The sequence below is a fragment of the Oncorhynchus kisutch genome, linkage group LG24, assembly GCF_002021735.2.
Source record: "Oncorhynchus kisutch isolate 150728-3 linkage group LG24, Okis_V2, whole genome shotgun sequence".
Lineage (NCBI taxonomy): Eukaryota > Metazoa > Chordata > Actinopteri > Salmoniformes > Salmonidae > Oncorhynchus > Oncorhynchus kisutch.
This window is the reverse complement of record NC_034197.2, coordinates 43040292-43064771: the sequence shown is the minus strand read 5'-3', so window position 1 is coordinate 43064771 and position 24480 is coordinate 43040292. Positions and strand designations below refer to the sequence as shown.

General features: G+C 42.9%; 1 protein-coding gene across 4 annotated transcripts; it reads right to left on the bottom strand.

Moving 5' to 3' along the window:
* Window positions 1-1599: 1599 nt before the first annotated feature.
* irak1 (interleukin-1 receptor-associated kinase 1) lies at window positions 1600-23968 on the bottom strand. 4 transcript variants are annotated; one of them, XM_031804404.1, is made up of 14 exons: window positions 23608-23910; window positions 19270-19437; window positions 18520-18672; window positions 17769-17851; window positions 13450-13623; window positions 12680-12744; window positions 9758-9872; window positions 9123-9235; window positions 6501-6711; window positions 4483-4554; window positions 4025-4318; window positions 3393-3822; window positions 2414-2527; window positions 1600-2089 (listed from the first exon to the last, which is right to left on the bottom strand). In XM_031804404.1, exons 1-14 carry the CDS (start codon window positions 23717-23719, stop codon window positions 1971-1973), a joined length of 2223 nt encoding a protein of 740 aa, XP_031660264.1. In that variant the 5' UTR covers window positions 23720-23910; the 3' UTR covers window positions 1600-1970. The 4 variants fall into 4 exon arrangements, with proteins under 4 accessions (XP_031660264.1, XP_031660265.1, XP_031660266.1 ...); XM_031804405.1 differs by lacking the exon at window positions 2414-2527 and having other exon boundaries at window positions 23608-23935; XM_031804406.1 differs by lacking the exons at window positions 18520-18672; window positions 19270-19437 and having other exon boundaries at window positions 23608-23968.
* Between the last annotated feature and the right edge of the window lie 512 nt (window positions 23969-24480).

Genomic DNA, 24480 nt, shown 5'->3' with positions numbered 1-24480 from the left:
TATCAAGAAGCTGATTGAACAGCAATATCATTACACTAGGAACAATAAAAGGCCAATCTAAAATGTGCAGTTTCATCACAACACAATGCCACAGATGTCTCAAGTTTTTAGGGGGTGTGCAATTGGCATGCTGACTGCAGGAATGTCCACCAGAGCTGTTGCCAGAGAATTTAATGTTCATTTAGCCACCTCTGTCGTTTTAGAGAATTAGGCAGTACGCCCAACTGGCCTCACAACCCCAGACCATGTGTAACCATGACAACCCAGGACCTCCACATCCGGCTTCTTCACCTGCGGGATCGTCTTGAGACCAGCCACCTGGACAGCTTATGAAACTGTGGGTCTGTACAAACGGTCAGAAGCAGTCTCTGGGAAGCACATCTGCGTGCTCGTCATCCTCACCAGGGTCTTGACTTGACTGCAGTTCAGTGTCGTAACCGACTTCAGTGGGCAAATGCTCACCTTCAATGGACATTGGTGGAGTGTGCTCTTCACAGATTAATCCCATATGATGCGTTTTTCATCATATGATGCTGCGTTTTGCATCATACAGGGTTGATTTATGTATTTTGAAAGTTGCATATCTTGAAACCTTGAGTGCTAACAAGCAAAACATTTTGGGACTATGTCAACAATCGACTAATGAAACAAACACCAAAATACAGTTTACGGGTGGTGTTTTCATTTAATAGTTATTTACTATTGTCATTTTTATTATTTAACCTCTTGAAATGGGAAAATGTGTTTTTAATGAAGTTCAACATGTATTCTTTATGACATAATGTTAAAATGAGGTGAAATAAAATACAAAATTGGACCAAGTTACTCTTTTCAAAAGGCACCGAATTGGTGAAATGACCCAAGTACATTGTGGGACATGTTGTATACATTGGATTAAAATACAATGTCACAATTACATCTCTTGATAACAAACTCAACACACCAGACAATTATATAAATTCATATTGTTGACATAATTAAATAATTCACATTGTTGTTGCATTGTCGAGAAGGAACCTGCACGTAAGCCTTTCATTGGATGATGTGTACCATGTGTCTCTCATACTACCAAAACTTAAATCATTAATATCCAAATAATTCTACTTTCTTTACGTGAGTAGACAATACATGTTCAGCAGACTTCTAAATCATGATTGATAGGCCTAATTGTGTAAAAATATTTTATTTGTAACTGGCGTATTTCAAGTTATTAGTCGTATGTACGGGATACCCAATGTATATATCGTCCAATGAGATGCTTAGTTGCGGGTTCCTTCCTGACAATGCAACACATGAGATAATAATAATAGAAACCTAAAGGAAATGGCAGTAGAATAGAATACATTTGAGCAGAAGTATAACAGGAAGGCACAATTTAGTCCAATATTTACAGGTTTTTGGGAAGGTCGGGATGAGGGCAGTGTATAAACTGAGTAGAATAAGAGTCTGGTAGCAACAGTTGTGATGTGTATGTAGCATTAGTGTATATGTGTGTGTGTGTGTATATGTGTATGGGTGTGCGTATATGTGTGAGTGTGTATGGGTGAGTGTGTATGGGTGAGTGCATGTGTACTAAGGTGCGAAGAATCAGAGCAGGTGGTCAGTCCAGTTCAAGTTTATTTAATGAAAACGTTGACATTCATATTGTACAAATACAAATCATACAGTTGTCTGAATTATCTAAAAGATACATTGTACAAATTGTAACCATAACTAGTGATGTGTGAAAGAAATGATTGGATTTGATTACATTTCACGATATCAAAACCGCAATGCTTCAGTTTTTTTTTAAATAAAAATGGAACAATCCAATCCTGCTTTTTTTTGTAAATCAACATTTGCTTTGCTCTTCCCAAACTGAACTTGCATAACAGCCAATATTGACTGTTGGCCAATGTATGAGACGCAGATCGCAGCCACATTCGCTTCGTTTGTTTAGGTACTGCAGTGTGTAATGGTAGGCTGGGTTGTTAGTTGTGAGCGTTGGTCTGTCTGGGCGTGTTGGCTTGACTCTCACTGGCCTCACTGGAAAGATAATCAAGCTCATCACTCTCTTCTGGTCCTCGGCATTGTGGGTTCATCTCAGCATCTGAAAGATCAATATATATATACATATTATTTATAAAAAATAAAAATAATTTTATTTATTAATATTTATATTAAAACAATAGAAATATATATATATTTGTATTTTATTTATTAATATTTATATTGAAACAATAGAAATATATATTTTTTATTTTATTTATTTTAATAAAGTGATTTTGTCATACAAAGACAACAGCTGTTGAGCATACTGACAATAATACATACTTTGACTTGTAGTCAAATAAGCTATTTGCAACATGACAAGCACATTTAGGGAGTTGAATGTAAAGGAAAGGTCAGATCATGGAAAGAAAGAGCAGCTTACAAATATCTGAGGAAAAAAGCTCGCCGGTCTGTATTCTGCCTTCGTCATAGAGCGCCATCTTGTGAAGGAAACGCTCTTTGCACGTATTTACAACTAGTCCATGGCAGGGCAAGCCTGGCAGAGAGAGAGACTATGTTTCCTAACAGGTCAGATAGACAGTGGTGGGTAAGGGCAGAGGTCCACAACTCCAGGCCACGAGGAATGCAGTCAGTGTTGGTTTTAGTTGCTGCCCCATTTAAAATCAGTGACTAGTTTAGACCTGGGAAACCAGGGATGAGTTACTTCAGAAGGACACATCGTTTTGCAAAAGAAAAGATAGGAATGGACAAGTCTAGGTAGTCTCTCCCTGCTTCATTCCACTTTCTTCCCTTTTGTGCCTAATAACCAATTACAAATTACACTGTCCTTGCTGTTACTGAGTATTTTTTCAAAGTGAGTCATTTTACTTAGGTAAAATGTTATTAATGTAACAGTTTTGCTACTAGAGTAAACGATCGCTGAAATAACAGGACTGAAGTAAACGATCACTGAAATAACAGGACTGAAGTAAACAATCACTGAAATAACAGGACTGAAGTAAACGATCACTGAAATAACAGGACTGAAGTAAACTATCACTGAAATAACAGGACTGAGGTAAACTATCACTGAAATAACAGGACTGTTACTGAAGTAAACTATCACTGAAATAACAGGACTGAAGTAAACGATCACTGAAATAACAGGACTGAGGTAAACTATCACTGGAATAACAGGACTGAAGTAAACTATCACTGAAATAACAGGACTGAAGTAAACTATCACTGAAATAACAGGACTGTTACAGAAGAAGGCTATTTGAGAACTCTTTCCATCCCTGCTGATGAACATGACCCAAAAGGTGTGTTTTAACGGGCACTGACGGAGTAAAACTAAAATCCCCAATGAATGCAGCCCTCATGGAGTTGAGCTGTGCACCCTACCCCTGGGCTCCTCTTACCTGACGCTGAGCACGGGGACCTGGAGCGTAACTGTCTGGCTGGTGAAGACCAACCACACGGCATGGAGGTCTGGGGGTCTGATCGGGTGTCACTATGGGGGAGCTGAGAAGGAGGAGCACAGTACTGGGAATAACCTTGGCTCTCATCTGATTCACATGGACCAAGGAAGGAGGAGGATGAGGAGGAGGAGGAGGAAGGAGGGCGGACCGAGGACGGGTGAGGCGAGATTGAGTAGGGGTGTGGAGGGCAGTGGTACGTGTCTTCCAGTGGACCCACTTTTGACAGAACGTCTGTTAGGCAGTCTATACATGAGTCTATGGATGATTGAGGAGGTTTGGGGAAGGACTGCTGAGAAGGAGAAGAAGAGGAGGATACGGCTTTGTCTGAGGCCTTCAAACTGGTATGGATGTCTTGAAGCGCCTGGAACACCTAGGAGTCACGTCACAATTAGGGTTGGAGTCAAGTCCATTTCAACTCAGGAAGTACACTGAAATTACAATTCTCTTCAATGCTTTTCAACGAGGGAAATTGGAATTCGGATTTACTTTCTGAATTGAATGGAATTTAAATTTAATTTAAATTTTAATTGAGCCTGGTCACTTGTTTAAATTCACACGGTGACAAGTATTACCTCGGTCATGGGGGGCCTTTTCTTCCCCCGGGCCTCCAGACAGCGACAGGCCAGAGTAGTCATATCCAGGGAGCCGTGTGGGGCTGGTGAAGAGGAGCCCGGACCTGCCGTACAAACCCTGGATGAGCTAGAAAGAGAGCCTCCCATCAGTCTGGGGTCCAGGTGCTTCTGCCAGATATGTGTAGCGGCTGGAGGAATACTAGACTGTTCCTGGGTCACTTTCTCTGAAGTCCTCTTTGACCTCCCTCTGACCTGATGACCTCCGTCGTCTTCAGCCTCCTTCACCAGGTCTTTCTGAAGAGGTAAATTATACAATATGTTTTTTATTTTAACTGCCAGACATTATAACATTATACAGGTTACAGAACATCTGATGGGTCGTGTGACTAGTGGTTCATGGGGTCTTTTATTTCTCTCGCAAGGAACAGAGATTAGAGTCTCAACTGCATCACCCTCACCAGGTAGACAGCTTTGGATTGGCTGTGGTCCACTTCTAAAGCTCTACGACCAGTCAGAGCCTCCAGCAGAACCTGAGGAAGAGAAGACAAGGTGATTGTGTGACATCACATCTACCAGATCATTGAAACAGTCGTTTTGGTGGGCATCTATGTTGTGTGTATCTGTAGGTCTGTGAGCATCGTACAGTAGTATATTAGTATAGTGCAGTAATATAGTAGACAGTAGAGTAGTATATTAGTATAGTACAGTAATATAGTAGTATAGCACAGTAGTACATTAGTATAGTAGAGTAGTATAGTGCAGTAATATAGTAGACGAGTAGAGTAGTATATTACAGTAGTACATTAGTATAGTAGAGTAGTATAGTGCAGTAATAAAGTATAGTATAGTACATTAAAGTAGTATAGTACAGTAATGGAGTAGCATAGTACAGTAGCACATTAGTATAATAGAGTAGTATAGTACAGTAATATAGTAGAGTAGTATAGTACAGTAATATAGAGTAGTACAGTACAGCAGTAAATGAGTATAGTAGTATAGTACAGTAAGATAGAATAGTATAGCACAGTAATATAGTAGTATAGTAGAGCAGTGTAGTACAGTAGTACATCAGTAAAGTATAGTAGTATAGTGCAGTAATATAGAGTAGTATAGCAGTACATTAGTACAGTATAGTGGTATAGTACAGTAGTAAATCAGTATAATAGTATAGTAAGATAGAGTAGTATAGTAAATTAGTATAGTACATTAGTACAGTACAGCAGTACATTAGTATAGTACAGTAGTACATAGTAGAGTAGTATAGTAGAGCAGTATAGTACTGTAATATAGAGTAGTATAGTATATTAGTATAGTACAGTAATAGTAGAGTAGTACATTAGTATAGTACAGTAATAGTAGAGTAGTACATTAGTATAGTAGAGTAATAGTAGAGTAGTACATTAGTATAGTACAGTAATAGTAGAGTAGTACATTAGTATAGTAGAGTAGTATATTAGTATAGTACAGTAATAGTAGAGTAGTACAGTAGTACATTAGTATAGTACAGTAATAGTAGAGTAGTATATTAGTATAGTACAGTAATAGTAGAGTAGTATATTAGTATAGTACAGTAATAGTAGAGTAGTACATTAGTATAGTACAGTAATAGTAGAGTAGTACATTAGTATAGTACAGTAATAGTAGAGTAGTACAGTAGTATAGTACAGTAATAGTAGAGTAGTATATTAGTATAGTACAGTAATAGTAGAGTAGTATATTAGTATAGTACAGTAATAGTAGAGTAGTACATTAGTATAGTACAGTAATAGTAGAGTAGTACATTAGTATAGTACAGTAATAGTAGAGTAGTATATTAGTATAGTACAGTAATAGTAGAGTAGTACAGTAGTACATAAGTATAGTACAGTAATATAGAGTAGTATAGTAGAGTATTATAGTAGAGTAGTAAAGTAATATAGTAGAGTAGTATAGTACATTAGTATAGTAGAGTAGCACAGTACAGTAGTACATTAGTATAGTAGAGTAGTATAGCACAGTAGTATAGTACATTAGTATAGTAGAGCAGTATAGTACATTAGTATAGTAGAGCAGTACAGTAGTATAGTAGAGCAGTACAGTAGTATTGTACAGTAGTACATTAGTATAGTACAGTAATATAGTAGAGTAGTATAGAACAGTAGTTCCCCCGAAAGGTTGCAAGATTGAATCCCTGAGCTGACAAGGTAAAAATCTGGTCGTTCTGCCCCTGAACAAGGTAGTTAACCCAGTGTTCATAGGCCGTCATGGAAAATAAGAATTTGTTCTTAACGGACTTGCCTAGTTAAATAAATGTAAAATAAATTTGTAAAGTAGAGCAGTATAGCAGTATAGTACAGTAGTACATTAATATAATAGAGTAATGTAGCCCAGTACAGTAGTATAGTATAGTAGTATACCATTATATACTACTGTGCTACTGTACTAGGCTACTGTATAATAGTGTAGTACAGTAGTCCAGTGTGTGCTTTCCTCCTACCACTCCAAAGCTGAAGATGTCAATGGCTACTCCCAACGCGCCTGTTTTGAGGTATTCGTCAGGTAAGTACGCCTGTGTTCCCCTCACTGTCTTGGTATAGGCTACCGTGGTGGTTCTACCAGCGGACCTACTGCTGGGGCTACAGCAGAACCGGGCCAGGCCAAAGTCCCCCAGCTTAGGCTCCATGTGCTCGTCTAGTAGGATGTTAGAGCTGGAGTGGGATTGATCAAAAAAAGAAAACCAGCATTTAGGATCAATGCAAACTTCAGTTATTTCTTGTGTCAAGTTGTCCTTCAAAAATGTCAGAGCATCAGCTGTGGATCTGTCATCACCTGGTTAATCTTCTAGAGGCTAATTTCTCATTTCAAAGATGAGATGGATACTTAATATGGTAGTAAGAAATGGGGACAAAGGTATGATTCAGTCAACAGAGCAGCCTACCTCTTGCCTGTTGACTCAGCCTGAATATAACAGAGCAGCCTACCTCTTGCCTGTTGACTCTGCCTGAATACAACAGAGCAGCCTACCTCTTGCCTGTTGACTCTGCCTGAATACAACAGAGCAGCCTACCTCTTGCCTGTTGACTCAGCCTGAATATAACAGAGCAGCCTACCTCTTGCCTGTTGACTCTGCCTGAATACAACAGAGCAGCCTACCTCTTGCCTGTTGACTCTGCCTGAATACAACAGAGCAGCCTACCTCTTGCCTGTTGACTCTGCCTGAATATAACAGAGCAGCCTACCTCTTGCCTGTAGCGCAGTAAGAGTCGAGTGGAGACGAACGGGTTCGGTTCAGTCGGTCTTCCTGATGAGCCTTAGCCAGTTAGCTAGTTTGTAGATGTGGCTACACACTTCAGTGACAATTAGAAACTTGTCTGCCGAAGTTGGGACTTGGGATTGTGTTCAGAATCATTTTGTTTCAATCTGAGTTATTGCTATTTAAAATGTACCGTTAATGCTGTAGTTGTACATTTTCTGTGAAAATCACTATAATCACTTTAGATGTCACCCTGATATTGACTACACTATCCAACTACACTATCTAGCTACAGTACCTCCCTCTCCTTACTGGCCTGATATTAACTACACTATCTAGCTACTTCCCTCTCCTTACTGGCCTGATATTAACTACACTATCCAACTACAATACTCCCCTCTCCTTACTGGCCTGATATTAACTACACTATCTAGCTACAGTACCTCCCTCTCCTTACTGGCCTGATATTAACTACACTATCTAGCTACAGTACCTCCCTCTCCTTACTGGCCTGATATTAACTACACTATCTAGCTACAGTACTCCCCTCTCCTTACTGACCTGATATTAACTACACTATCCAACTACACTACTTCCCTCTCCTTACTGGCCTGATATTGACTACACTATCTAGCTACTTCCCTCTCCTTACTGGCCTGATATTGACTACACTATCTAGCTACTTCCATCTCCTTACTGGCCTGATATTGACTACACCATCTAGCTACAGTACTCCCCTCTCCTTACTGGCCTGATATTGACTACACTATCTAGCTACAGTACCTCCCTCTCCTTACTGGCCTGATATTGACTACACTATCTAGCTACTCCCCTCTCCTTACTGGCCTGATATTGACTACACCATCTAGCTACTCCCCTCTCCTTACTGGCCTGATATTGACTACACCATCTAGCTACTCCCCTCTCCTTACTGGCCTGATATTGACTACACTATCTAGCTACTCCCCTCTCCTTACTATGGCAAGCGGGAGCGAAGGACACTTTGCCCCATGTTGTTGTGGCCAGCTAGCAGTGCAAACTCTCCCTATTGAGCAGTAGACTATCACGGTGAAATCCAGATGGTTACTAAATACCAATATTACAAGTCATTTCTCGTGTAGGAAGTTATCCTACTCGAAATAAAATCAAGTGGGATTGAAAAAAAACTGGCCACGTTAGCTAACTAGCTAGCTGGGAAGTGCTCATCAGGACAGCTGACTAAACTAGCTAGCTGGGAAGGGCTCATCAGGACGGTTGACTAAACTAGCTAGCTGGGAAGGGCTCATCAGGACGGCTGACTAAACTAGCTAGCTGGGAAGGGCTCATCAGGACGGCTGACTAAACTAGCTAGCTGGGAAGGGCTCATCAGGACGGCTGACTAAACTAGCTAGCTGGGAAGGGCTCATCAGGACGGCTGACTAAACTAGCTAGCTGGGAAGGGCTCATCAGGACGGCTGACTAAACTAGCTAGCTGGGAAGGGCTCATCAGGACGGCTGAACCCAATCCATTCGTCTCCACAACTCTCAGCTGCTCGACATATGTCATCAGTTTGGGCACCAGGCGTTTCTGTATAGCCTCTCCCTCCTAGAAGAAGTTTGTGTGACTTCAAAATGGAGGGGCGTTGTACCAAAATGCATCAGTGATTGGATCGTCTTTTACAAATCTAACCAATCAGAATATCAAAGTTGATAACACCGTGTAGGCTGTCTCTGGCCCAACCCATCTGTATCTAGGAACAATCAGAACGGTCAGAATGTGTTCACATTCTAGAAATCATCTGGGGAGGAAGGCAAATCCAGAAGAACGATGGAAAAGAAAAGGTCAGTTTGCTGAGCGATGTGGATGGGTAGCCAGGTAAAGCCTACCTCTTGATGTCTCCATGTATGAGCTGCGGAGAGGAGGAGTGGAGGAACTGAATGGCTCTGGCTGTGCCCAGCAACACACTGACACGCTGTGGCCAAAAGAGGGCAGCACTGGCCTGAGGGAGAGGCACACACACAGTCAACACACACCAACAACACATATATTCCAGGTTCCATCCTTGTGTCATGTCCTCCTTTCTCATAGTTTAATAAGCTCTCTCGATAGCAGTCCCCGTCCGTCTCTCCATAGCAGTCCCCGTCCGTCTCTCCATAGCAGTCCCCGTCCGTCTCTCCATAGCAGTCCCCGTCCGTCTCTCAATAGCAGTCCCCGTCCGTCTCTCAATAGCAGTCCCCGTCCGTCTCTCAATAGCAGTCCCCGTCCGTCTCTCAATAGCAGTCCCCGTCCGTCTCTCAATAGCAGTCCCCGTCCGTCTCTCAATAGCAGTCCCCGTCCGTCTCTCAATAGCAGTCCCCGTCCGTCTCGCAATAGCAGTCCCCGTCCGTCTCTCAATAGCAGTCCCCGTCCGTCTCAATAGCAGTCCCCGTCCGTCTCAATAGCAGTCCCCGTCTGTCTCAATAGCAGTCAGTCCCCAGTCAATGTTCTTTAGTTTTAAAGATATGAAAAATAAAAGACTGACCTGGTTGTGCAGCTGGTCTTCCAGAGAACCGTTGGGCATGAAGACATAGAGCAGACAGTAGGTTCCTTGTCCAACACAGTAGCCCACAAAGTCTACAATATTGGGATGTCTGTATCTGGGAGGGGAAAGGCAGAGTTGTTTTGTTTGTTGCTAAACCTACAACATGGCCTATTGTCTGCATCTTACAATGAAGAAGACACTTTTCAGATGTATTTTTTTCAGGGGATAAATCATCCAGATGGAGCAGCACTTTATTCAACAATTGGAGGAAGACACAGAGCATATAGGCAGAGTAAAGATGACCTGCTTGGCAGAAGAGAGACTAACCACAGCAGACCAGCAGAAGACAAACTAACCACAGCGGACCAGCTAAAGCCTGAAGAGGACAGTATAAAGGGAACTTCAGATTCTCCTGGGCTTTTCTTGGTCAGGCTTCTGTATGATGGTACGGTGTACAGTCTGATGTACGTGGAATAGGGGAGACTAGGGGCTGACCCCATTTAGTCCACTGGTCAATTGTTTTAGTCGAGCAGTTGCAACAACAACAAAAATGTATTGATTCAAGCCTGTGTGAGTGGACTAATCCATTATAGAGGTCTGTCTCAGTGGACTAATCCATTATAGAGGCATGTCTGAGTGGACTAATCCATTGTAGAGGCCTGTCAGAGTGGACTAATCCATTGTAGAGGCCTGTCAGAGTGGACTAATCCATTGTAGAGGCCTGTCAGAGTGGACTAATCCATTGTAGAGGCCTGTCTGAGTGGACTAATCCATTGTAGAGGCCTGTCTGAGTGGACTAATCCATTGTAGAGGCCTGTCTGAGTGGACTAATCCATTGTAGAGGCCGCGGGGATGATACACCAGTATCACATGTACTGTTAATTACCATCATTTCTAATCTACACTGTTTGTTTGGTTACCGTAATTTCTGTTAATGCATTTAATATATAATTATTACCAGGGATGCACAATATACATCGGTGAACATATCGGAATCGGATGATATTAGCTAAAAATGCCAACATGTTTAGTTTAACACCAATGTTAAAAACCCAATGTCAAAGCTACCGTGCATACCTATATAATGTAGGTACATAACGTAATGACGCCCACAATGTCTACTGTGTGGATCGAGCAGTCAACAAGTCAAGCAGTCATTTGAAAGTAATTTCAGCGAGACAACAATGGAAAAATCCATTAAAGCCGACAATCAACTTGCTCTCTGTCGTGGGAATGGTTGGCTTTCGCCGACAGGTCGAACACCGGTACACACGACGCTATTTTTCAGATGTTACCCTACCGGGGTATTAGCAAAATCTTTACAGCTACGTCTCTTTCGATAACCACTTAGCGTGAAAGGGGAGAAGGTCCATCATTCTCTGATCCGGTGGAAACGTCATAAAATAAGCCTACCTCAAATCAAATCAAATTTATTTATATAGCCCTTCGTACATCAGCTGATATCTCAAAGTGCTGTACAGAAACCCAGCCTAAAACCCCAAACAGCAAGCAATGCAGGTGTAGAAGCAGGGAGGCTAGGAAAAACTCCCTAGAAAGGCCAAAACCTAGGAAGAAACCTAGAGAAGAACCAGGCTATGTGGGGTGGCCAGTCCTCTTCTGGCTGTGCTGGGTGGAGAGGAACCAGGCTATGAGGGGTGGCCAGTCCTCTTCTGGCTGTGCCGGGTGGATTACCTGATTACTTCTTATCCCTTGAGCAAATACAGCTGTGTATGTCTAGAGCTTAATAGCGCAGAAAACTGAGGGTCCAGAATATTTTATAGAATGTTCAAGTTTGTTAGCGCTTAGGCTGGACCAAGTTGATAGAAGGATTCAAGTTCCTTAAAGACAGGCCATGGGTAGCCAATGTGAATTATTTTTTGATCACCGATAATGTTTACCTGCAGGTTGCAATGTTTATTGGTTGGTTTTATGTAGGCTGTTTGTATGTACAGTACCAGTCAAAAGTTGACACACCTACTCATTCAAGGGTTTTTCTTTATTTTTTAATATATATAACAAACATACGCACATTATTTTTTACAACTTATTTCTACATTGTAGAATAGTGAATATATCAAAACTATAAAATAACACATATGGAATCATGTAGTAACCAAAATAGTGTTAAACAAATCTAAATCTATTGTATATTTGAGATTCTTCAAAGTAGCCACCGTTTGCCTTGATGACAGCTTTGCACACTCTAGGCATAAAAAAATTTTAAAAATCAAGAAGAACGTTGGAATGAGTAGGAGTCAAAACTTTTGACTGGTACTGTAGTTGGCAATGGCAATTTTAGATTTGTATAATTTTAATTTAGATATAATTTGTATTTACCACATGACAATGACTTGAGATACGAAGACTTTATTCTAAAATAAATGAAATTATTCCACGAAAATGGGCATATGAAAATTATAACTGATCGGTAGAATTGGTAAGATAAATTAGGGACTCCAAATGGAAAAAAGGTGGTCGACCCCTGGCGTATCCTATTACCGGCAACTTCGGGAAAGTAATGGCAGAATCTACAAAGGCCAGCAGCAACGGGATGTGGTGGTTCGGGAACAGGTTCTTGATCTCTAGCTCCCTCTTGAGTCATTTGTGTCTTATTATTTCATCACAGTATCATCACAGTATGCTTAAAGCATCAAACAAGCTCAGTAGCCTACATATAGTTGATTTTTATTAAAACACATAGGGTCTTGTCTATATATGGAAAAATATCAGTTTTAAACATTTCGACCGGTCGAAAGAACACGACTCTTGATTGACAAAGATTGTTTTGGGGGGAGGGGCAGCTCTATTTTCTACACAGATAACTTCTTAGAAAAGAAAGAAAGACAACCAAGAGGAATTGAACGAGGTTGAAGTGAGATGCCAGAGATAAAAGGAGGAGTGGTTCTAAGACTGTCAGCTTACTGTGAGAGCTTCTCCACCTCGGTCTTGAAGCTCTCCTTCACTACGCTCCAGTCTAGTGGAGAGTTCTACAAAGGGAATACAAGAACAAGATCCAATATAAACTAAAAGAAATTTACTGGCTTTCTTATATTTATATATATTTCATTCAAATGACATTTACTGACCAGTTGAAACAGAAATAATAACAAAGTCATCAGCAGTTGACATTTATACCAAGGAGTGTCTGAGAAAGGCCCGGAATATTCCAAAAGACTAAAGCCACCCCAGCCATGGACTATTCAGGCTGTCCGACAAGTGTAAAATGCACGTACAAAATCAACAGTGTAATGTTTCAATTCAGTCTTGTGTCAAGAAGACTGTTGTGTCCTCACCCCTGGTCAAATACATGTTTTTCCCATAATGTACAAACTGTTCCCTTTCAATTGATGGTTATGAATTTTCATATTTCTATAAGAAACATTTAAATGTAGCCTTATCCGTATAGGCCAATTCCCTACGAGTATAAAGGGTTGGTTAAAATCATTTAGAGATATTCTACTCTCTTAACAGTCGATATTGAACACGGCATTGTTGAGAAAGACCTTTAAGTAAGCATTTCCCTTGGACAGTTTAACACACGTATCCTGTTAACAAATACTTTTGATTTGATATGAAACATTTACACCCAGAGATATATTGCCAGGGTTGACAGTCATCAAGATCTATTTATATCAACCATCTTCCTCTATGATGTCTACTGAAGAGGACTGAGCAGTCCAAAAGTCGCATACCTCCTTCAGTTTCTTGACAGCGAAGTCGGTGTTCCTCATGGTCGCCCGGTACACATGTCCAAACCCCCCCTCTCCCATCTGCTTGGCATGGGAGAAGTCCCCTGTTCCTCTCTGGACTTCCTCAAATGGCCAACACATGGCACTGGACAGCAGGGGACCTCTGGAGATGGACCACTGATGAACAACAACACTTTATTCATCCATTTCCTGCTTTGGTATCAACCCCTTATTGAAAGATACAGACACCCACAGACACCTACAGACTAACGAGAATGATAGACACCCACAGACACCTACAGACTAACGAGAATGATAGACACCCACAGACTAACGAGAAAGATAGACACCCACAGACCAACGACAAAGATACAGGCACCCACAGACCAACGAGAAAGATACAGACACCCACAGACCAACGAGAAAGATACAGGCACCCACAGACCAACGAGAAAGATACAGACACCCACAGACCAACGAGAAAGATACAGACACCCACAGACTAACGAGAAAGATACAGACACCCACAGACCAACGAGAAAGATACAGACACCTAGATTAACAAGAAAGATACAGAATAATGAGACAGATACTTTGGTATAGAACATAATCACAACTACTACCGGTGTCAGTAACCGTGAACTACTACTACCGGTGTCAGTAACCGTGAACTACTACTAATACTACCGGTGTCAGTAACCGTGAACTACTACTACTACTACTACCGGTGTCAGTAACCGTGAACTACTACTACTACTACTACCGGTGTCAGTAACCGTGAACTACTACTACTACTACTACCGTTGTCAGTAACCGTGAACTACTACTACTACTACTACCGGTGTCAGTAACCGTGAACTACTACTACTACCGGTGTCAGTAACCGTGAACTACTACTACTACTACCGGTGTCAGTAACCGTGAACTACTACTACTACTACCACCGGTGTCAGTAACCGTGAACGACTACTACTACTACTACCGGTGTCAGTAACCGTGAACTACTACTACTACTACTACCGGTGTCAGTAACCGTGAACTACTACTACTACTACTACCGGTGTCAGTAACCGTGAACTACTACTACTACTACTACTACCGGTGTCAGTAACCGTGAACTACTACTACTACTACTACTACCGGTGTCAGTAACCGTGAACTACTACTACTACTACTACTACCGGTGTCAGTAACCGTGAACTACTACTACTACTACTACTACCGGTGTCAGTAACCGTGAACTACTACTACTACTGGTGTCAGTAACCGTGAACTACTACTACCGGTGTCAGTAACCGTGAACTACTACTACTACTACCGGTGTCAGTAACCGTGAACTACTACTACTACTACCGGTGTCAGTAACCGTGAACTACTACTACTACTACCGGTGTCAGTAACCGTGAACTACTACTACTACTACCGGTGTCAGTAACCGTGAACTACTACTACTACTACCGGTGTCAGTAACCGTGAACTACTACCGGTGTCAGTAACCGTGAACTACTACCGGTGTCAGTAACCGTGAACTACTACCGGTGTCAGTAACCGTGAACTACTACCGGTGTCAGTAACCGTGAACTACTACCGGTGTCAGTAACCGTGAACTACTACCGGTGTCAGTAACCGTGAACTACTACCGGTGTCAGTAACCGTGAACTACTACCGGTGTCAGTAACCGTGAACTACTACCGGTGTCAGTAACCGTGAACTACTACCGGTGTCAGTAACCGTGAACTACTACCGGTGTCAGTAACCGTGAACTACTACCGGTGTCAGTAACCGTGAACTACTACCGGTGTCAGTAACCGTGAACTACTACCGGTGTCAGTAACCGTGAACTACTACCGGTGTCAGTAACCGTGAACTACTACCGGTGTCAGTAACCGTGAACTACTACTACTACCGGTGTCAGTAACCGTGAACTACTACTACTACCGGTGTCAGTAACCGTGAACTACTACTACTACCGGTGTCAGTAACCGTGAACTACTACTACTACCGGTGTCAGTAACCGTGAACTACTACTACTACCGGTGTCAGTAACCGTGAACTACTACTACTACCGGTGTCAGTAACCGTGAACTACTACTACTACCGGTGTCAGTAACCGTGAACTACTACTACTACCGGTGTCAGTAACCGTGAACTACTACTACTACCGGTGTCAGTAACCGTGAACTACTACTACTACCGGTGTCAGTAACCGTGAACTACTACTACTACCGGTGTCAGTAACCGTGAACTACTACTACTACCGGTGTCAGTAACCGTGAACTACTACTACTACCGGTGTCAGTAACCGTGAACTACTACTACTACCGGTGTCAGTAACCGTGAACTACTACTACTACCGGTGTCAGTAACCGTGAACTACTACTACTACCGGTGTCAGTAACCGTGAACTACTACTACTACCGGTGTCAGTAACCGTGAACTACTACTACTACCGGTGTCAGTAACCGTGAACTACTACTACTACCGGTGTCAGTAACCGTGAACTACTACTACTACTACCGGTGTCAGTAACCGTGAACTACTACTACTACCGGTGTCAGTAACCGTGAACTACTACTACTACCGGTGTCAGTAACCGTGAACTACTACTACTACCGGTGTCAGTAACCGTGAACTACTACTACTACCGGTGTCAGTAACCGTGAACTACTACTACTACCGGTGTCAGTAACCGTGAACTACTACTACTACCGGTGTCAGTAACCGTGAACTACTACTACTACCGGTGTCAGTAACCGTGAACTACTACTACTACCGGTGTCAGTAACCGTGAACTACTACTACTACCGGTGTCAGTAACCGTGAACTACTACTATACCGGTGTCAGTAACAGTGAACTACTACTACTACCGGTGTCAGTAACCGTGAACTACTACTACTACCGGTGTCAGTAACCGTGAACTACTACTACCGGTGTCAGTAACCGTGAACTACTACTACCGGTGTCAGTAACCGTGAACTACTACTACTACTACCGGTGTCAGTAACCGTGAACTACTACTACCGGTGTCAGTAACCGTGAACTACTACTACCGGTGTCAGTAACCGTGAACTACTACTACTACTACTGGAACGAGTAGTCATTGTGGAGACCGCCGGGCTACCAGAGGAATACAACTGTTCTAAATATATATGTGTGTCAGTTCTGTTTTATTGTTTCGCTCTAGAACCATTTCCGGGAGTCAACTATTTCATTCTGCTTTTTACGTCTGAATCTAAAAAAAACGAGTCTAACAATAGTGACTATAGTTCCTCTCTCATACCGGCTCCTCTTTCAAAGGCCGCGTTTACACAAGCAGACCAATTATTGGCAAAAAATTCAATCTGATCTGTCAAGACTGAAAAAAATGGGTTTTATTAAAATACACTGATTATAGAAAACATTAAGAACACCTGCTCTTTCCATGACAGACTGACCAGGTGAATCCAAGCTATGATCCCTTATTGATGTCACTTCAACATCGGTGTAGATGAAGGGGGGGGAGACGGGTTAAAGAAGGATTTTTAATCCATGAGACATGGCTTGTGTATGTGTGCTATTCAGAGGGTGAATGGGGCAAGACAACACTGCCTTTGAACATGGGTATGGTAGTAGGTGTCAGGCGCAACGGTTTGTGTCAAGAACTGCAACGCTGCTGGGTTTTTCACACTCAACAGTTTCCCCCGTGTGTATCAAGAATTGTCCACCACCCAAAAAGGACACCCAGCCGACTTGACACAACTGTGGGAAGATTTAGAGTCAACATTAGCCAGCATCCCTGTGGAACGCTTTCGGCAACTTGTAGAGTCCACATTAGCCAGCATCCCTGTGGAACGCTTTCGGCAACTTGTAGAGTCAACATTAGCCAGCATCCCTGTGGAACGCTTTCGGCAACTTGTAGAGTCAACATTAGCCAGCATCCCTGTGGAACGCTTTCGGCAACTTGTAGAGTCCACATTAGCCAGCATCCCTGTGGAACGCTTTCGGCAACTTGTAGAGTCCACATTAGCCAGCATCCCTGTGGAACGCTTTCGGCAACTTGTAGAGTCCACATTAGCCAGCATCCCTGTGGAACGCTTTCGGCAACTTGTAGAGTCCACATTAGCCAGCATCCCTGTGGAACGCTTTCGGCAACTTGTAGAGTCCACATTAGCCAGCATCCCTGTGGAACGCTTTCGGCAACTTGTAGAGTCCATGCCCCGACGGATTAAGAATGTTGTGGAGGCAAAAGGAGGTGCAACTCAATATTAGGAAGGTGTTCCTAATGTTTGGTATAGTCGGTGTACATTTGATTGATTGATTGCTACTTAATGGCTTCCGTCACCTGTTGGTCTACAAACGCCCCTCTGTGGTCCTGTGATTTCAGCCCTGAGGGTGGAGGGCCAGGTTTGGGCAGAGACCTCAGTCCTGGAGGGAGAGAAACAGCCAGAGTAAAGGTGGAGAACAGACTGCCACCTGATGTGATAGCACAGCACTTTAAACTGGGTTTACATGGATCGATGATCGCACTGAAAAATATAATAAAAGACGTTACACAAGCAATGTTATGAACATATTAGAATCAATATATAACAGAGATCCTATAAAACAGAGATAAACACAGATCCTATGAAAAACAGAGATCCTATAAAACAGAGATACACACAGATCCTATGAAAAACAGAGATCCTATAAAACAGAGATAAACACAGATCCTATGAAAAACAGAGATCCTATAAAACAGAGATAAACACAGATCCTATGAAAAACAGAGATCCTATAAAACAGAGATAAACACAGATCCTATGAAAAACAGAGATCCTATAAAACAGAGATAAACACAGATCCTATGAAACACAGAGATCCTATAAAACAGAGATAAACACAGATCCTATGAAAAACAGAGATCCTATAAAACAGAGATAAACACAGATCCTATGAAAAACAGAGATCCTATATGTAATTCTACGGTGAACAAAATATGATAAGACGTTATAAGCCTGTGTTATTACAAGCAGTGTGAAATCTTGTAAGAAGTGTTCTAATAATCAGTTGTTGTAAAGCACACTGTGAGCGGCGATTAAATGAGACGTTACCAGGTGGAGAGTAAGCCTTAGTGGTCAGAGTGTTGGTAGGATGGACTTTAGGAGGTGGGTTGAAGAGATGAGATGGAGGAACAAGAGGCTCCAGTTTAACCTGCGACGGAGCAGCAAGTGGAGTGGAAGAGGGCCGTAGTACACTGGGCTTCCCTACATTAAGACAACAGCAGCCATTACACAGCTGTCTTACAGATGCATCCATTATAAAGAACAATGATTCACGAAAACCTTGGCCCTGGGCTTCTTTACTGATACCCGTACACGTCCCCCCGCCTGTCCACACACACGTCCCCCCGTCCGTCCACGCACGCATCCCCCCCACACGCGTCCCCCCGTCCCCTCACGCATTCCCCTGTCTGTCCCCCCACGCGTCCCCCCCCGTGCTTCCGTCCCCCCCGTCCCCGTGCTTCCGTCCCCCCGTCCACGCACGCGTCCCCCCGTCCCCTCACGCATTCCCCTGTCCGTCCCCCCCGTGCTTCCATCCCCCCCATGCTTCCACCCCCCCCCCCCCCGTGCTTCCACCCCCCCCCCGTCCGTCCGTCCCGTGCTTCCGTCCCCCCGTCCGTCCGTCCCGTGCTTCCGTCCCCCCGTCCGTCCGTCCCGTGCTTCCGTCCCCCCCCCCCCGTGCTTCCGTCCGTCCCACCGTCCACGCACGCGCCCCCCCACCCCCCCGTCCACTCACACGTCCCGCCATCCGTCGATGCACGCACACGTGTCTGTCTGTTCCCAGGTCTGTCCCCAACTCACAGTTCAAGATGATATCGCTGGCTCTTAACAGCTGCAGCTTGTCCAGTATGTTCAGTAGTTCTCCTACTGTTCCATTCCTTTGAGCCCAGTGATTCATCACCCAGTCTGTCCGTCTCTCTCTCCTCTCGGCCAGACGCCTGTCAGTCTGGTCAGTCAACACATGAGACGCTGCCATGGAGGACAAATGGTATAGAAATCAATCATTGTTTAGAGATCAAATCACACCATAATACAATTTAGTTACAGTCAGCAGCACTAATGTTGTCAGCTATGTTCTTCCTGATCAGGAAAAACTCTGAATGCTACTTACAGGGTCATACTGGAGGACCCAGAGTTTATTCCTTATTAGATGATGTGGCCAGGAAAAACCTTGGGTACCGCTCACTATGTACCCAGCTAGTTAACCGCTCGCTATGTACCCAGCTAGTTAACCGCTCACTATGTACCCAGCTAGTTAACCGCTCGCTATGTACCCAGCTAGTTAACCGCTCGCTATGTACCCAGCTAGTTAACCGCTCGCTAGGTACCCAGCTAGTTAACTGCTCGCTACGTACCCAGCTAGTTAACCGCTTGCTATGTACCCAGCTAGTTAACCGCTCACTATGTACCCAGCTAGTTAACCGCTCACTATGTACCCAGCTACTTAACCGCTCACTATGTACCCAGCTAGTTAACCGCTCACTATATGTACCCAGCTAGTTAACCGCTCACTATATGTACCCAGCTAGTTAACCGCTCACTATATGTACCCAGCTAGTTAACCGCTCACTATGTACCCAGCTAGTTAACCGCTCACTATGTACCCAGCTAGTTAACCGCTCACTATATGTACCCAGCTAGTTAATCGCTCGCTATGTACCCAGCTAGTTAACCGCTCACTATGTACCCAGCTAGTTAACCGCTCACTATGTACCCAGCTAGTTAACCGCTCACTATGTACCCAGCTAGTTAACCGCTCACTATGTACCCAGCTAGTTAATTCTCACTATGTACTCAGCTAGTTAACCGCTCACTATATATACCCAGCTAGTTAACTGTCTGTTATCTGTATAATATGAGTTTTTACTGAGCTAGCTAGATACTTAACTTAACACTGCTATGCGGATGACACACAGCTGTACATTTCAATGAAACTTGGTGAAGCCCCAAAATTGCCCTCGCTAGAAGCATGTGTTTCAGACATAAGGAAGTGGATGGCTGCAAACTTTCTACTATTAAACTCGGACAAAACAGAGATGCTTGTTCTAGGTCCCAAGAAACAAAGAGATCTTCTGTTGAATCTGACAATTAATCTTAATGGTTGTACAGTCGTCTCAAATAAAACTGTGAAGGACCTCGGCGTTACTCTGGACCCTGATCTCTCTTTTGAAGAACATATCAAGACCATTTCGAGGACAGCTTTTTTCCATCTACGTAACATTGCAAAAATCAGAAACTTTCTGTCCAAAAATGATGCAGAAAAATTAATCCATGCTTTTGTCACTTCTAGGTTAGACTACTGCAATGCTCTATTTTCCGGCTACCCGGATAAAGCACTAAATAAACTTCAGTTAGTGCTAAATACGGCTGCTAGAATCCTGACTAGAACCAAAAAATTTGATCATATTACTCCAGTGCTAGCCTCTCTACACTGGCTTCCTGTCAAAGCAAGGGCTGATTTCAAGGTTTTACTGCTAACCTACAAAGCATTACATGGGCTTGCTCCTACCTATCTCTCTGATTTGGTCCTGCCGTACATACCTATACGTACGCTACGGTCACAAGACGCAGGCCTCCTAATTGTCCCTAGAATTTCTAAGCAAACAGCTGGAGGCAGGGCTTTCTCCTATAGAGCTCCATTTTTATGGAACGGTCTGCCTACCCATGTCAGAGACGCAAACTCGGTCTCAACCTTTAAGTCTTTACTGAAGACTCATCTCTTCAGTGGGTCATATGATTGAGTGTAGTCTGGCCCAGGAGTGGGAAGGTGAACGGAAAGGCTCTGGAGCAACGAACCGCCCTTGCTGTCTCTGCCTGGCCGGTTCCCCTCTTTCCACTGGGATTCTCTGCCTCTAACCCTATTACAGGGGCTGAGTCACTGGCTTGCTGGGGCTCTCTCATGCCGTCCCTGGAGGGGGTGCGTCACCTGAGTGGGTTGATTCACTGTTGTGGTCATCCTGTCTGGGTTGGCGTCCCCCCCCCCTTGGGTTGTGCCGTGGCGGAGATCTTTGTGGGCTATACTCAGCCTTGTCTCAGGATGGTAAGTTGGTGGTTGAAGATATCCCTCTAGTGGTGTGGGGGCTGTGCTTTGGCAAAGTGGGTGGGGTTATATCCTTCCTGTTTGGCCCTGTCCGGGGGTGTCCTCGGATGGGGCCACAGTGTCTCCTGACCCCTCCTGTCTCAGCCTCCAGTATTTATGCTGCAGTAGTTTATGTGTCGGGGGGCTGGGGTCAGTTTGTTATATCTGGAGTACTTCTCCTGTCCTATTCGGTGTCCTGTGTGAATCTAAGTGTGCGTTCTCTAATTCTCTCCTTCTCTCTTTCTTTCTCTCTCTCGGAGGACCTGAGCCCTAGGACCATGCCCCAGGACTACCTGACATGATGACTCCTTGCTGTCCCCAGTCCACCTGGCCATGCTGCTGTTCCAGTTTCAACTGACCTGAGCCCTAGGACCATGCCCCAGGACTACCTGACATGATGACTCCTTGCTGTCCCCAGTCTACCTGGCCATGCTGCTGCTCCAGTTTCAACTTCCACCTGACTGTGCTGCTGCTCTAGTTTCAACTGTTCTGCCTTATTATTATTCGACCATGCTGGTCATTTATGAACATTGAACATCTTGACCATGTTCTGTTATAATCTCCACCCGGCACAGCCAGAAGAGGACTGGCCACCCCACATAGCCTGGTTCCTCTCTAGGTTTCTTCCTAGGTATTGGCCTTTCTAGGGAGTTTTTCCTAGCCACCGTGCTTCTCCACCTGCATTGCTTGCTGTTTGGGGTTTTAGGCTGGGTTTCTGTACAGCACTTTGAGATATCAGCTGATGTACGAAGGGCTATATAAATAAATTTGATTTGATTTGATTTAACCTTATATGGTGTTCATAGTCAATGGAAATCAACTTTAAGCAAAGATTATCTATAGTGAAAGATAATGACTTCACCTCCTCCACTCTGCTTTGCTTTAGCTATCTAGCTGTCTCCAATGCCACATGTGACTACTAGCTAGCTAGCTAGCGGTTATACCTGAGAGGGAGCTGCGAAGCGAGAGGGTTTCGGTCATTTATTAATTATTTAACCAGTGATTAGTTATTTTATGGGGGGGGCAATGAGAGTGTCAAATTTTGTCATGATAAAATGAATTGCTATTTTGATACGTGATGCAACAGCATGCTTCAGTTCGGCTAGACGGGTGTGCTGCATGCCAGCGGTGTAAAGTACTTACGTAAAAATATGTTAAGCGACTACTTAGGCAGTTTTTGTGGGTATCTGTACTTTACTACTTATATTACAACTTTGACTTCACTATATTCCTAAAGACAATAATGTACTTTTTACTCCGTATATTTTCCCTGACACCCTAAAGTACTCGTTACATTTTGAATGATTAGCAAGACAGGGAAATGGTCAAATTCATGCACTTTATCAGGAGAACATCCCTGGTCGTGCCTACTGCCTCTGATCTGACAGACTCACTAAACACAAATGCTTAATTTGTAAAAATGTCTGGAGTGTTGGAGTGTGGCCCTGGCTATCAGTAAATACAAATAAATAACAAGAACATAGTGCAGTCTGGTTTGCTTAATATAAGGAATTTGAAAAGATTTATACTTTGACTTTTGATACTTAAGTATATTTAAAACCAAATATTTTAGAGTTTTACTCAAGTAATATTTTCTGTTAAAAAGGTACTTTTAATCAAGTATGACAACAGGGTACTTTTTCCACCACTGCTACATACTCCCTTAAAAGAACATGGCTTGAAAAACGAGAAAAACGGGGTAATAATGTATTTGTCCACTTTGAGATGACGTAGTCAGTGTGTGTATATAATACACTTTATTGAATGACAACAAGGTACTTCACTGAAGAATCCCTACTGTTGCCCAATCTCTGACGAGGGGGGGGGGGGGGGGGGGAGTCCCCATGCCGCACAAACGAAACAGATCATGCTGTTATTACTAACACATTTTGTGACGTTTTTTTATTTTTTTACCTCGGAAAGGGCCTTTTTTTTTTTTACGTCTGTTCGGTCGAAATACGTCCATTCAACTTGGACGCAATAGCTTATACTAGTTAACTAGCATCGTTTATGAAACTATATTTAACTCACTAGCAATGTCGGTCAGTGCCATTTCTTACCGAATCTGTCCCAGTCCACATCGGAGATACTGTCCATAACAAGGGAGAAGTCGCACAGCACAACTGGTGGCAACTTGTACAAGTAGACCTTTCTGATATCCCAGGACGACATCTTTTAAAACCTTGCTAGCAAGCTAGCTGTAACATTTTTGTTTTGAGGTTTCAAATTCACTACGGTAAGAACGATCACGCTGATAAATATATATATATATAAAAAATATATATATAAATCGGTTATTCAATAAGTTATTTCCCTGCTTTAAATATGCCTAGAAACTTCGCTATCGCCAGCAAGCGGAACTTACTCGTCAGCCACGCCCCCCACCCCACATGATGGGTACGTCACATCCTCTGCCTTCATGGAAAAGTATCAGTTACTGGAATTTGATTTATTTCATATATATATTTGTATTTTTTATGCGCATTTAGTATTTTCTTGTATATACCGGTGTTTGTTTGTTTTGTTAGACATGTTTGATGTAGCCATGTAAAAGTTGTTAATTTTGTATTACATTTTATTTTTTTATGTAAAGTTTCAACGTTTTGGCTGTGTTATTTTGTCAACTGTTTTGTGAGATATGTTTGTATATTGTGTTATATTTTTTCATTAACAATAAAACATAATAAAATAAAAGTGAACAACATTAATTGGCTTTTCACATAGAATTATTCCTTCTTGAGAAATGTCTTCGCATTTCAATGGATTATTATGTGCAGTGCATAGCAGTGAACCTACCTTGTCTCAATTAATTTATAAATCTTGTCAAGACAATGTCTCTTGCTAGCCCAATATTGTACTAAAGGAGCCTAATGTTTCTCGTCCAAAGAGGGTGGTCTGGTAGGTCCATGTACGTTTCGTTATTTTGTTTTCCG